This window comes from Tachyglossus aculeatus, chromosome 16, assembly GCF_015852505.1.
Source record: "Tachyglossus aculeatus isolate mTacAcu1 chromosome 16, mTacAcu1.pri, whole genome shotgun sequence".
NCBI classification, from domain to species: domain Eukaryota; kingdom Metazoa; phylum Chordata; class Mammalia; order Monotremata; family Tachyglossidae; genus Tachyglossus; species Tachyglossus aculeatus.
In genome coordinates this window covers 20,454,143-20,469,784 of record NC_052081.1, presented here as the reverse complement: position 1 = coordinate 20,469,784, position 15,642 = coordinate 20,454,143, and the positions used below count along the sequence as shown (strand labels likewise).

Here is a 15,642-nt window from a genome sequence, read left to right as displayed (position 1 = left end):
GACCCTACCAACATCTAAGCCATTACGCGGACTTGACTTTTCCGTTGATGCCTCGTCTTCCCGTTTGTGGAGAACTCAATTTTGGCAAGAATTCTCACTCCACAATCTGCTGTCCTCTCCATAAATGGACAGGGTATGGAGCTGGGATGGCCAAGCTGCAACTCTTCTTCGCTTGCTGCGCTGCTGGCATAAGACATGTTTCATTTGATCACAGCGGCCACGGGAGGCTCCAATATGTGATTGCTTCAGCAGCGGCCCCACCCAAATGGGCCCTAGTGGGAGAGGGTTGTGGCCTCCAGCCCCATCCTTAGCTGTCACTCACTCCAACCCACCCCTCCTCCACTAATCACCACCACATGGGACCACCTGCTCACTGCTTTGGTGGAAGGAATTCCTTTTGATTGGCGACTAAGCGCTTAGTACAGTGCTCTGCACACAGTAAGCGCTCAACAAATACGATTGATTGATTGACTCTCGGCCATACTATGCTCTGGGCTTGCAGTTCCTCACTTCATAAGGTTTAGTCACCCCCGCTGTGGACTCCTGAAGCCAGCTTCTGATCATGTTTACTTTCCAAAGACTTTTAACAACCCCCTGACTTATGATACAGTGCCCAATTTGCTTGCACATATAATCTGTGGCTTGTTTGTGATACTGCCTCCCACTCAAGAGATCTCCCAGAGGTAGTTAGGGGACCGATAATAATAATAATTATGGGATCTATTAATTGCTTACTCTGCCAAGTGCTGGGGAAGATACGAGTTTATCAGATTGGACAGAGACCCGTCTCACGGGGGCTCACGGTCTAAGGAGTAGGGAGAGCAGACAGATGATCCCCGTTTTACCCAAGAGGAAAATGAAAGTCCAAGAAGTTTAAGTGACCTGTTCAAGCTCACACACAGGAGGCCAGTAGCAGAGCTAGAACTAGAACGCAATTATCCTAACTCCCAGTTTACCGCACTTTCCCACAGGCCATGGTGGCTGCCTATTTTCCTCATCTTTTGGGGCCTTCCTCCCCCATTCTCATAGTCTACTCTGGATCCCATGCCCCCTTGCAGTGTAGCTGGCCACAGCCAAACCCTCCCACTGAAGTGTGCCTCAAGTTGAATTAAGCCCCCTGCGGAAAGCATTCTTCCCCCCACCCCCGCCGCTCTCGGCCACACTTTTGTAAAAGCTCCAATCAGTTCCAGTTTCCCTGAATCTGCTGCAGCAGCATTTCCCGGATGCTCGCTGCAAGAAAAAAGCCTTGAACTCGGTGCCTCAAATAAAAGATCTTAGAACCTTTCATCTTGTCAATCGTTTCCTCTCATACAGGCAAATGTTTATTTCTCCACATAAAGAGACAAAGTGAAAAATCCAACATAACGATTCCACTCATTCAAGCCAGACCATTATCACACTGGAGGAAAGGGTAGCAAAGCAAAAACTCCATAATGCAACGAGCCCTGTGCTTGATCCTTAATGAATACTGTCAGCATGCTCTGCCCTGGGCAGTAGTAGGAATTTTTTTGATGGCATTTGTTAAGCGCTTTACTATGTGCCAAGCACTGTTAAGGAATGAAAGAACACTTAGCCAAAGTTGACTGAGGGGAGAAGCAGGACCAAAAAGGGCCACTCTTCTGCTGAGATGCTCCACAGACAGGCTCTAAGACAGATAGCTGACTGGAAGGCCGGGACGCTAGCCCGAATGCTAGCAAAGGGAAAAATCAAACACGAGGAAGCAGTGTGGCCTAATGGAAAAAGCCCAGTCCTGGGAGTCAGAGGATCTGGGTTTTAATCCTGGCCCTGCCACTTGTCTGCTGTGTGCGACCTTAACTTCTGTGCCTCAGCTACCTCAACTGTAAAATGGGGATTAAGACTGTGAGCCCCATGTGGCACAGGGACCGTGTCCAACCTGACTGTCTTGTGCCCACCCCCGGCACACGGTATATGCTTGACAAATACCATTTTAAAGCAAATAGGAAAAAAAATGCTTACCCCTGGGGAAGTCATTAATGGTTTCTTCAAGCCCAATAAATTCTCACACTTTCTTACCCTAGCATTTCCACTTTCAAAGCCCTCCTAGAATCACATCCAAGAGACCTTCCCTAGGTCCTCATTTCTCCCACTCAGATTCCCTGTTGCCTATGCACTTGGAGCTGTGGCCCCTTCAACTCTTGATTCATTCATTCAGCTCCTCAGCACTTTTATACATAGTCTCATACTCTCTCATTTCCCCTATTAATTTATTTTAACGTCTGCCTTCTCCAGACTGCAAACTCCTTGTGGATAGGGAACATTTCATTCATTCAATCATTATTTATTGAGTGCTAACTGCGTATGCCATTTCTACCACCTTCAACTGTATCATAATCTCCCCCAAGCATCTAACGCTTGGCAGGAGGGAAACACTCAGTAAAATACCATCGATTGATTTCTGGTCTTTTAGTTTCCCCCTCCTTGTTTGTTTGTTTTTTATGGCATTTGTTAAGCTTTTATGTGCCAGGCACTATTCTAAGCCCTGGGGTAGATACAAGCTAATTAGGTTGGACACAGTCCCTGTCCCACTTGGGGCTCGCAATCTTCATCCGAATTTTACAGATGAGGTAACTGCAGCACAGAGAAGTGAAGTGACTTGTCCAAGGTCACACAAAAGGCGAGAAGAAGAGCCGGAATCAGAACCCAGGTCCTTCTGCCTCCCAGCCTCTCTGGGCCACACTGCTACTCTCACCAAAGTTGTCCGATTAAAAAAGGGCCAGTTCTACGCAGTCGGTGTATTGCTGAAGCGCTCCCTTCGGCTAGTTATTTATGTTGTTACCGTTAGTGGGGTGTGTACAGGAACCAGCCGGCCCTCTCCTCTCCTCTGCGCTAAACGCTCGACGCCAAGAATCTTAATGGAATTTGGCCACCCCAGACACGCTGTCTCCCCTTAAGATGTGAAAAGTAGGGACAAACAGAAGTTGGCTCCCTCCCAATACTCTGTTTTTATCGTTTAAAAAGTCCAGCACACAACCTGATGCGGGAGCGCCTAAACAGTTCCGCCTTCAGTCAATCGCTTGTTCCGAGCCCGTCGTTGGGTAGGGACCGTCTATGTTGCCGACTTGTACTTCCCAAGCGCTTACTCCAGTGCTCTGCACCCGGTAAGCGCTCAATACGACTGAATGAATGAAGAGAAGAGCAGCAGCGCGGCTCGGTGGAAAGAGCACGGGCTTAGGAGTCAGAGGTCGTGGGTTCATATCCCGCTCTGTCACTTGTCAGCTGTGTGACTTTGGGTAAATCACTTCACTTCTCTGAGCCTCAGTTCCCTCATCTGGAAAACGGGGATGAAGAGTGTGAGTCCCATGTGAGACAACCTGATTACCTTGTAACCTCCCCAGCGCTTAGAACATTGCTTTGCACCTAGTAAGCGCTTAATAAATGCCATTATTATTATTATTAAGACCGTCGGCTTAGGATTGAGTTCGCCTCGCCCCCAGCTCCAAAATGTTGCCCGAAGCAAAGACAAGAGGGTTCTGGGTGAGGGGCTGCTGCGGGCAGAGGGCACGGGCACATCTGGCTCCAGGGGTGGTCAATCAATCAATCAATCCCCCTCCCCACAGCACCTGTATATATGTTTGTACGTATTTATTATTCTATTTTACTTGTACATATTTATTTGATTTATTTTATATTTGGTTTATATGGTTTGTTTTGCTGTCTCTCTCCCCCTTCTAGACCGTGAGCCCGCTGTCGGGTAGGGACTGTCTCTATGTGTTGCCAACTTGGACTTCCCAAGCGCTTACTCCAGTGCTCTGCACACAGTAAGCGCTCAATCAATACGATTGAATGAATATACGTTGCCAGCTTGTACTTCCCAAGTGCTTAGTCCAACGCTCTGCACACAGTAAGTGCTCAGTCAATACGATTGAATGAATATATGTTGCCAACTTGTACTTCCCAAGCGCTTAGTCCAGTGCTCTGCACACAGTAAGCGCTCAATCAATACGATTGAATGAATCAATACGTTGCCAACTTGTACTTCCCAAGCGCTTAGTCCAGCGCTCTGCACACAGTAAGCGCTCAATCAATACAACTGAATGAATATATGTTGCCAACTTGTACTTCCCAAGTGCTTAGTCCAGCGCTCTGCACACAGTAAGTGCTCAATCAATACGATTGAATGAATTTAGAGAAACAGTGTGGGTCAGTGGACAGAGCACGGGCTTTGGAGTCAGAGGTCGTGGGTTCGAATCCCGGCTCCGCCACGTCTGCTGTGTGACCTTGGGCAAGTCACTTAACTTCTCGGAGTCTCAGTTACCTCATCTGTAAAATGGGGATGATTGTCAGCCCCACGCAGGACAACCTGATCACCTTGTATCCCCCCAGCGCTTAGAACAGTGCTTTGCACATAGCGCTTAACAAATGCCATTATTATTATTATGTTGCCAATTTGTACTTCCCAAGCGCTTAGTCCAGCGCTCTGCACACAGTAACCGCTCAATCAATACGATTGAATGAATATACGTTGCCAACTTGTACTTCCCAAGCACCTAATCCAGCGCTCTGAACACAGTAAGCGCTCAGTAAATACGATTGAATGAATATATGTTGCCAGCTTGTACTTCCCAAGCGCTTAATTCAGCGCTCTGCACACAATAAGCGCTCAATACGATTGAATGAATATATGTTGCCAACTTGTACTTCCCAAGCGCTTAGTCCAGCGCTCTGCACAAAGTAAGCGCTCAATTAATGACTGAATATATGTTGCCAACTTGTACTTCCCAAGTGCTTAGTCCAGCGCTCAGCACACAGTAAGCGCTCAATCAATCCGATTGAATGGATGGATTTATTGAGCGCTTACTGTGTGCAGGACGTTGGAGTAAGCGGTTGGGAAGTGCATTCATTCATTCAATCGTATTTATTGAGTGCTTACTGTGTGCAGAGCACTGTACTAAGCGCTTGGGAAGTACAAGTTGGCAATGTATAGAGACGGTCCCTACCCAACAGTGGGCTCACAGTCTAGAAGGGGGAGACAGAGAACAAAACAAAACATATTAACAAAATAAAATAAGTAGAATAAATATGTACAAGTAAAATAAGTAGAGTAATAAATACGTACAAACATATATACATACATACAGGTGTTGTGGGGAAGGGAAGGAGGTAAGGCGGGGGGATGGAGAGGGGGAGGAGGGGGAGAGGGAGATCACACAGCTGACAGTTGGCGGAGCCGAGATTTGAACCCATGACCTCTGACTCCAAAGCCCATGCTCTTTCCACTGAACCATGCAGTGTGAAGCCCCACTCGGGACAACCTGATCACCTTGTATTCCCCCCCCCCAGCGCTTAGAACGGTGCTTTGCACATAGTAAGCACTTAACAAATGTCATTATTAGAGAAGCAGCGTGGCTCAGTGGAAAGAGCCCGGGCCTTGGAGTCGGAGGTTATGGATTCAAATCCTGGCTCCGCCAATTGTCAGCTGTGTGACTTTAGGCAAGTCACTTAATCAATCCATCAATTGTATTTATTGAGCGCCTACTGTGTGCAGAGCACTGTACTAAGCGCTTGGGAAGTACAATTTGGCAACATACAGAGACGGTCCCTACCCAACAGTGGGCTCTCTTCCTCCCTTCAAGGCCCTACTGAGAGCTCACCTCCTCCAGGAGGCCTTCCCAGACTGAGCCCCTTCCTTCCTCTCCCCCTCGTCCCCCTCTCCATCCCCCCCATCTTACCTCCTTCCCTTCCCCACAGCACCTGTATATATGTATATATGTTTGTACATATTTATTACTCCATTTATCTTACCTGTACGTTATCTACTCTATTTTATTTTGTTAGTATGTTGGGTTTTGTTCTCTGTCTCCCCCTTCTACACTGTGAGCCCGCTGTTGGGTAGGGACTGTCTCTATGTGTTGCAGACTTGTACTTCCCAAGCGCTTAGTACAGTGCTCTGCACACAGTAAGCGCTCAATAAATACGACTGATTGATGTTGCCAACTTGTACTTTCCAAGAGCTTAATCCAGCGCTCCGCACACAGTAAGCGCTCAATCAATACGATTGAATGAATATATGTTGCCAACTTGTACTTCCCAAGCGCTTAATCCAGCGCTCCGCACGCAGTGGGCGCTCAATCAATATGATTGACTATGTTGCCAACTTGTACTTCCCAAGCGCTTGGTCCAGCGCTCCGCACACAGTAAGCGCTCAATCAATACGACTGAATGGATGGATTTATTCAGAGAAGCAGCGTGGCTCGGTGGAAAGAGCCCGGGCTTTGGAGTCAGAGGTCATGGGTTCGGATCGTGGCTCTGCCACGTCTGCTGCATGAGCCCACTATTGGGTAGGGACTATCTCTATATGTTGCCAACTTGTACTTCCCAAGCGCTTAGTACAGTGCTCTGCACACAGTAAGCACTCAATAAATATGATTGATGATGACCTTGGGCAAGTCACTTCACTGAGCCTCAGTTACCTCCTCTGTAAAATGGGGATTAAGACTGTGAGCCCCACGTGGGACAACCTGATCACCTAGTATCCCCCCAGCGCTTAGAACAGTGCTTTGCACAGAGCAAGCACTTGACAAATGCCATCATGATTAGTATTATATAGTAGACGCCTGTTTACAGTTTTGTCATCTGTCTCCATGTTTTGTTTTGTCGTCTGTCTCCCCCTTCTAGCTGTGAGCCCGTTGTTGGGTAGGGCCCGTCTCTCTATGTGGCCAACTTGGACTTCCCAAGCGCTCTGCATTCAGTAAGTGCTCGATAGATATGACTGAATGAATGAATACGATCGATTGGGCTCACACTTCTCTGTTCCTCAGTTGCCTCATCTGGAAAATGGGGGTTAAAACTGCGAGTCACCCGGTAATCTCCCGGGCGGCCAGAACAGTGCTTTGCGGCGGATTGGAGGGTCGGGGGGGTCATCATCATCATCATCAATCAATCGTATTTATTGAGCACTTACTGTGTGCAGAGCACTGTACTAAGCGCTTGCGAAGTCCAAGTTGGCAACATATAGAGTCAGTCCCTACCCACCAGTGGGCTCACAGTCTAAAAGGGGGAGACAGAGAACAAAACCAAACATACTAACAAAATAAAATGAATAGAATAGATATGTACAAGTAAAATAGAGTAATCATCATCAATCGTATTTATTGAGCGCTATGTGCAGAGCACTGTACTAAGCGCTTGGGAAGTACAAATTGGCAACATAGAGAGACAGTCCCTACCCAACAGTGGGCTCACAGTCTAAAAGGGGGAGACAGAGAACAAAACCAAACATATTAACAAAATAAAATAAACAGAATAGATATGTACAAGTAAGATAAATAGAGTAATAAATATGTACAAACATATATACATATATACAGGTGCTGTGGGGAAGGGAAGGAGGTAAGATGGGGGGGATGGAGAGGGGGACGAGGGGGAGAGGAAGGAAGGGGCTCAGTCTGGGAAGGCCTCCTGGAGGAGGTGAGCTCTCAGCAGGGCCTTGAAGGGAGGAAGAGAGCTAGCTTGGCGGATGGGCAGAGGGATTCGGGGCATTCCAGGCCCGAGGGTCGATGGCGGGACAGGCGAGAACGAGGCACAATGAGGAGGTTAGCGGTGGCAGAGGGGCGGAGGGTGCGGGCTGGGCTGGAGAAGGAGAGAAGGGAGGTGAGGGAGGAGGGGGCGAGGGGATGGACAGCCGGGTGATGAGGATGATGGCATTTGTTAAGCGCTTACTATGTGCAAAGTACTGTTCTAAGCGCTGGGGGGGGTGATACAGGGTGATCAGGTTGTCCCACGTGGGGCCTCCAGTCATCATCCCCATTGTACAGATGAGGTCACTGAGGCTCAGGGAAGTGAAGTGACTGGCCCCAGGTCACACAGCAGACATACGGCACAGTCACGAGCCCTGCCTCCAAAGCCCCCGGGCTTACCCTGTCCGCAGGCGCCGCGCTGCAGGAGGATGACGGGGGGCCGGCGCGCCTGCTCGGCCTGGCGGCTGGCGGCGCGCAGCTGGCACAGGTTGGCATAGGTGCGGGCGTCGCTGCCGCAGACGGGCTGGCCGTGGGTGCAGAGGCAGCGGCCCGGGCGCGCCCGGCGGCGCCCGGTGGCCGTGGCGGGCGGCGGCCCGGGGGCGGCCCCGGCGCAGTGCAGGCCCTCCCCGCAGCCCCCCGGCCCGGGGCCCCCCGCGGCCCCCCAGCACGGCTCCCCCTCCGCCGCGGCGCACGCCGGGCAGCAGCCGCAGGCGTCCAGGCCCGGCCCGGCCGGGCACCAGGCGGGCGCCGGCGGGCAGGCGGACGGGTCGCAGCGGGCCGGGCACGGAGCGGTGGGAGGAGGCGGCGGCGACGACGGGCACGGCGGCGGCAGCACCAGCACCACCAGCAGCAGCGCGGGCACGGGGCTCGCCATGGTGCCGCGGGCCACTCGGCTGCAACCGAGCGGCCCCCGCCGACGCCTTTTAAACCCGCCCGCCCCGACAAGGGGAGGAGCGGGAGGAGAGACGAGGGGCAGGGCGGGGGGCGCGCCTCCCCGCGCTCATTCATCCAGTCCTATTTAGTGAGCGCCTACTGAGACCTTCGTGCACTCATTCAGTCGTATTTAGTGAGCGCCTACTGGGTGCGGAGCGCTTGGGATGTGCAAGTCGGCAACATAGAGGGACGGTCCCTGCCCAACGGCGGGCTCGCGGGCTGGAAGGGGGAGGCATTCATAAATTCGTTCAATCGTATTTAGTGAGCGCTTACTGAGACTTTCATGCACTCATTCAAGCGTATTTAGTGAGCGCTTACTGAGACTTTCATGCATTCATTCAATCGTATTTAGTGAGCGCTTACTGGGTGCAGAGCGCTTAGTATGGACAAGTCGGCAATATACAGAGACGGTCCCTACGGCAGGCTCACAGGCTAGGAGGGGGAGACATTCATGCATTCATTCAATCAATCGTATTTATTGAGCACTTACTGAGACATTAATGCATTAATTCAAGCGTATTTAGTGAGCGCTTACTGAGACATTCATGCATCCATTCAATTGTATTTAGTGAGCGCTTACTGGGTGCGGAGCGCTTGGGATGTGCAAGTCGGCAACATAGAGAGACGGTCCCTACCCAACGGCGGGCTCACAGGCTAGGAGGGGGAGACGTTCATGCATTCATTCAATCGTATTTATTGAACGCTTACTGAGACTTTCATGCATTCATTCAATCGTATTTAGTGAGCGCTTACTGAGACTTTCATGCCTTCATTCAATCGTACTTAGTGAGCGCTTACTGAGACTTTCGTGACTTCATTCAATCGTATTTATTGAGCGCTTACTGGGTGCAGAGCGCCCTGCAACATAGAGAGACGGTCCCTACCCAACGGCGGGCTCGCGGGCTGGAAGGGGGAGGCATTCATGCTTTCGTTCAATCGTATTTAGTGAGCGCTTACTGAGACACTCATGCACTCATTCAATCGTAGTTATTGAGCGCTTACTGGGTGCAGAGCGCTCGGCAACACAGAGAGACGGTCCCTGCCCAACGGCGGGCTCGCGGGCTGGAAGGGGGAGGCATTCATAAATTCGTTCAATCGTATTTATTGAGCGCTTACTGAGACTTTCATGCATTCATTCAATCGTATTTAGTGAGCGCTTACTGAGACATTCTTGCATTCATTCAATCGTATTTAGTGAGCGCTTACTGAGACATTCGTGCATTCATTCAATCGTATTTAGTGAGCGCTTACTGACACTTTCATGCACTCATTCAAGCGTATTTAGTGAGCGCTTACTGAGACTTTCATGCATTCATTCAATCGTATTTAGTGAGCGCTTACTGGGTGCAGAGCGCTTAGTATGGACAAGTCGGCAATATACAGAGACGGTCCCTACGGCAGGCTCACAGGCTAGGAGGGGGAGACATTCATGCATTCATTCAATCAATCGTATTTATTGAGCACTTACTGAGACATTAATGCATTAATTCAAGCGTATTTAGTGAGCGCTTACTGAGACATTCATGCATCCATTCAATTGTATTTAGTGAGCGCTTACTGGGTGCGGAGCGCTTGGGATGTACAAGTCGGCAACATAGAGAGACGGCCCCTACCCAACGGGGGCTCACAGGCTAGGAGGGGGAGACGTTCACGCATTCATTCAATCGTATTTATTGAGCGCTTACTGAGACTTTCATGCATTCATTCAAGCGTATTTAGTGAGCGCTTACTGAGACTTTCATGCATTCATTCAATCGTATTTAGTGAGCGCTTACTGACACATTCATGCATTCATTCAATTGTATTTAGTGAGTGCTTACTGGGTGCAGAGCGCCCGGCAGCATAGAGAGACAGTCCCTGCCCAGCAGCGGGCTCACGGGCTGCAAGGGGGAGACATTCATGCCTTGTTCAATCGTATTTATTGAGCGCTTACTGAGACATCCATGCATTCATTCAATCGTATTTAGTGAGCGCTTACTGAGACTTTCATGCATTCATTCAATTGTATTTAGTGAGCGCTTACTGAGACATTCGTGCATTCATTCAATCGTATTTAGTGAGCGCTTACTGACACTTTCATGCATTCATTCAATCGTATTTAGTGAGCGCTTACTGAGACTTTCATGCCTTCATTCAATCGTACTTAGTGAGCGCTTACTGAGACTTTCGTGCATTCATTCAATCGTATTTATTGAGCGCTTACTGGGTGCAGAGCGCTCGGCAACATAGAGAGACGGTCCCTCCCCAACCCCGCTCGCGGGCTGGAAGGGGGAGGCATTCATGCCTTCGTTCAATCGTATTTAGTGAGCGCTGACTGAGATTTTCATGCGTTCGTTCAATCGTATTTAGTGAGCGCTTACTGAGACTTTCATGCATTCATTCAATCGTAATTATTGAGCGCTTACTGGGTGCAGAGCGCCCGGCAACATAAAGAGACAGTCCCTGCCCAACGGCGGGCTCGCGGGCTGGAAGGGGGAAGACATTCCTGCCTTCATTAAATCGTATTTATTGAGCGCTTACTGAGACATTCATGCATTCATTCAATCGTATTTAGTGAGCGCTTACTGAGACTTTCATGCATTCATTCAATCGTATTTATTGAGCGCTTACTGGGTGCAGAGCGCCCGGCAACATAGAGAGACGGTCCCTGCCCAACGGCGCGCTCGCAGGCTGGAAGGGGGAGGCATTCATGCATTCGTTCAATCGTATTTAGTGAGCGCTGACTGAGACATTCATGCACTCATTCAATCGTATTTAGTGAGCGCTTACTGAGACTTTCATGCATTCATTCAATCGTATTTAGTGAGCGCTTACTGAGACATTCATGCACTCATTCAATCGTATTTAGTGAGCGCTTACTGAGACATTCATGCACTCATTCAATCGTATTTAGTGAGCGCTTACTGAGACATTCATGCATTCATTCAATCGTATTTAGTGAGCGCTTACTGAGACATTCATGCATTCATTCAATCGTATTTAGTGAGCGCTTACTGAGACATTCATGAATTCATTCAGTCGTAGTTATTGAGCGCTTACTGGGTGCAGAGCGCTCGGCAACACAGAGAGACGGTCCCTACCCAACGGCGGGCTCGCGGGCTGGAAGGGGGAGGCATTCATGCATTCGTTCAATCGTATTTAGTGAGCGCTTACTGAGACTTTCATGCATTCATTCAATCGTATTTATTGAGCGCTTACTGGGTGCAGAGCGCTCGGCAACATAGAGAGACACTCCCTGCCCAACGAGGGGCTCGCAGGCTGGAAGGGGGAGGCATTCATGCCTTCGTTCAATCGTATTTATGAGCGCTTACTGAGACATTCTTGCATTCATTCAATCGTATTTAGTGAGCGCTTACTGAGACATCCATGCATTCATTCTATCGTATTTAGTGAGCGCTTACTGGGTGCAGAGCGCTTGGGATGTACAAGTCGGCAACATAAGAGAGACGGTCCCTACCCAACGGGGGGCTCACAGGCTAGGAGGGGGAGACATTCATGCATTCATTCAATCGTATTTATTGAGCACTTACTGAGACTTTCATGCATTCATTCAATCGTATTTAGTGAGCGCTTACTGAGACATTCTTGCATTCATTCAATCGTATTTATTGAGCGCTTACTGGGTGCAGAGCGCCCGGCAACATAGAGATACAGTCCCTGCCCAAAAGCGGGCTCACGGGCTGGAAGGGGGAGACTTTCATGCCTTGTTCAATCGTATTTATTGAGCGCTTACTGGGACATTCATGCATTCATTCAATCCAATTTATTGAGCGCTTACTGAGACTTTCATGCATTCATTCAATCGGATTTATTGAGCGCTTACTGAGACTTTCATGCATTCATTCAATCGTAATTATTGAGCGCTTACTGGGTGCAGAGCGCTTGGGATGTACAAGTCGGCAACATAGAGAGACGGTCCCTACCCAACGGGGGGCTCACAGGCTAGGAGGGGGAGACATTCATGCATTCATTCAATCGTATTTATTGAGCGCTTACTGGGACATTCATGCATTCATTCAATCGTATTTATTGAGCGCTTACTAGGAGCAGAGCGCTTGGGATGTACAAGTCGGCAACATAGAGAGACGGTCCCTACCCAACGGGGGGCTCACAGGCTAGGAGGGGGAGACATTCATGCATTCATTCAATCGTATTTATTGAGCGCTTACTGAGACATCCATGCATTCATTCAATCGTATTTATTGAGCGCTTACTGGGACATTCATGCATTCATTCAATCGTATTTATTGAGCGCTTACTAGGAGCAGAGCGCTTGGGATGTACAAGTCGGCAACATAGAGAGACGGTCCCTACCCAACGGGGGGCTCACAGGCTAGAAGGGGGAGACATTCATGCATTCATTCAATCGTATTTATTGAGCGCTTACTGAGACATCCATGCATTCATTCAATCGTATTTATTGAGCGCTTACTGGGACAGTCATGCATTCATTCAATCGTATTTAGTGAGCGCTTACTGGGAGCAGAGCGCTTGGGATGTACAAGTCGGCAACATAGAGAGACGGCCCCTACCCAACGGGGGCTCACAGGCTAGGAGGGGGAGACATTCATGCATTCATTCAATCGTATTTATTGAGCGCTTGCTGAGACATTCATGCATTCATTCAATCGTATTTATTGAGCGCTTACTGAGACATTCATGCATTTATTCAATTGTATTTAGTGAGCGCTTACTGGGTGCAGAGCGCTTGGGATGTACAAGTCGGCAATATAGAGAGACGGTCCCTACCCAACGGGGTCTCACAGGCTAGGAGGGGGAGACATTCATGCATTCGTTCATTCGTATTTATTGAGCGCTTACTGAGACATCCATGCATTCATTCAATCGTATTTAGTGAGCGCTTACTGGGTGCAGAGCGCTTGGGATGGACAAGTCGGCAACATAGAGAGACGGTCCCTACCCAACGGCGGGCTCACAGGCTAGAATGGGGAGACAGACAACAACACGTATTAACAAAAGAGAATAAATATGTACAAATAAAAGCAATCAATCGAGTAATAAATGCGTACAAACATGTATACATTCATTCATTCATTCGATCGTATTTATTGAGCGCTTACTGGGTGCAGAGCACTGGACTAAGCGCTTGGGAAGTACAAGCTGACGGTCCCTACCCAACAGCAGGCTCACAGGCTAGAAGGGGGAGACATTCACGCATTCATTCAGTCGTATTTATTGAGCGCTTACTACTAAGCGCTTGGGATGTACAAGTTGGCAACATAGGGAGACGGTCCCAACACAACAGGGGGCTCACAGGCTAGAAGGGGGAGACATTCATTCATTCATTCAATCCTATTTATTGAGCACTTACTGGGTGCTGAGCACTGGACTAAGCGCTTGGGATGTACAAGTCAGCAACATGGAGAGACGGTCCCTACCCAAAAGCGCGCTCACAGGCTAGAAGGGGGAGACATTCATTCATTCATTCATTCAATCATACTTATTGAGCTTATACTTATTATCAAACTCTTATTGAACGCACATCTTCCCCAAGAGGCTTCCCTGACTAAGCCCTTTTCCTTTTCTTCCACTCCCTTCTGCATTGCTTTGACTTGCTCCCTTTATTCACTCCTCAGCCCCACAGTAATAATAATAATAATAATAATAATAATAATAATAGCATTTATTAAGCGCTTACTGTGTGCAAAGCACTGTTCTAAGTGCTGGGGAGGTCACAAGGTGCTGTCTCAGACAAGCTCTTTCCCTGTTTCTCCAGGAGTTCCTGGCTTCTCCTTTGTGCAAAAGTCCTTTTCCTCCCTGATTCATGATGTATTGTGTATCATGATAATAATTATAATAATGGTATTTGTTAAGTACTTGCCATGTGCCAACTACTGGAGTAGATGCAATCAGATCAGAAGCTGCCTCTCTTCCACATCTGGCACAGCTCTCTCTTTCTCTCTCTCTCCCTCCCCTCTACCTTTCTCTCCATATGTGTGTCCTTCTGAGGAGAACATGTAACACTCGACTTAAAATTTCAACTTCAAGCCAGGAAAAAAGAGCATATAATTCCATACCATTAGATATTTTGCAGGTTCACATACCCATTCCTGAATACCTATCTTTGGAAAGATAATTACACCATCTTGGATTGATGTTGTGTAAATGCAGTTACATATCAAATCAAGTTATGCTCTGTTTAAACCTCAAACGATTGTCCCCCAGAAAAAAAAAATATTATAACATACTTGACTGAGCCCCACAGCACTTATGTAAATATCCTCATACTCTACTATTTACCTTTCTGTAATTTCCTTAATCAATCAATCAATCAATCAATCGTATTTATTAGCGCTTACTGTGTGCAGAGCACTGTACTAAGTGCTTGGGAAATGTCTGTTTACCCCTGTAAACTGCATACTCCTTAAAGGCAGATATCACGTCTACCAACTCCAATTATATTGTACTTTCCCAAATGCTTAGTACAATGTTCTGCACACAGTAAGGACTTAGTCAATATTATTGATTGATTAAATACCATTAATTGATATGTCATCATCTCATTAATCTTTGTGACTTTCATTTATTTTCTTCCTAAAAAATGGTTCTATTTTTTAAATATATATTTAAAATGTAATTTAATCTCAAGGCAAACCAAATCAATTACTGAAACTAGTTTACTGATATTTTAGCTTGTATCTTCCAATGGGCACATATGTGTTCTATCAAAGATCAAACAATCAGTGGTATTACTGACTGTTTACTAAGTGGCAGATACTGCACTAAGCACTTGGGAAAGTACAATAATAGTGAGAAGCATGAATATGTTGACTGGGAAATTTTATCAGTGTGCGTGGGTATGGTAAATAAGGCCAGTGGATGATTACCAATTCCTTTTCAATGTGGCCTAGTAGAAAGAGCAAGGGCCTGGGGGCCAGGGGATCTGGGTTCTAATCCTGCCTCCACCACTGGTCTGCTGGGTGGCCTTGGGCAAGTCACTTTTCTGTGCCTCAGTTTCCTCATCTGTACAATGAGGATTAAATCCTACTCCCTCCTACTTAGACCGTGAGCCCTGTTTGGGATAGCGATTGTGTCCACCCTGATTACCTTGTATCTACCCCAGCACTTAAAACAGTGCTTGATACGTAATAAGCATCATAATTAGTACCATAATTAGGATCTGTAAGCCCTATCCTCAATGATAATTATACTACTACTTACTAGTACTACTAATAATAATGGTAGTTGCTAAGGGCTTACTATGTCTCAA

At 47.9% G+C, this 15,642-nt stretch overlaps 1 protein-coding gene across 1 annotated transcript in view; it reads right to left on the bottom strand.

Annotated features, from left to right (window-relative positions):
• The window catches only part of HTRA1 (HtrA serine peptidase 1), a 79,244-nt gene extending 70,892 nt beyond the window's left edge, over positions 1-8,352 (bottom strand). The window contains exon 1 of the mRNA XM_038758604.1: positions 7,878-8,352. Coding sequence (XP_038614532.1) covers positions 7,878-8,352 — 475 coding nt within the window. The remainder of the gene's footprint in view (positions 1-7,877) is intronic.
• Between the last annotated feature and the right edge of the window lie 7,290 nt (positions 8,353-15,642).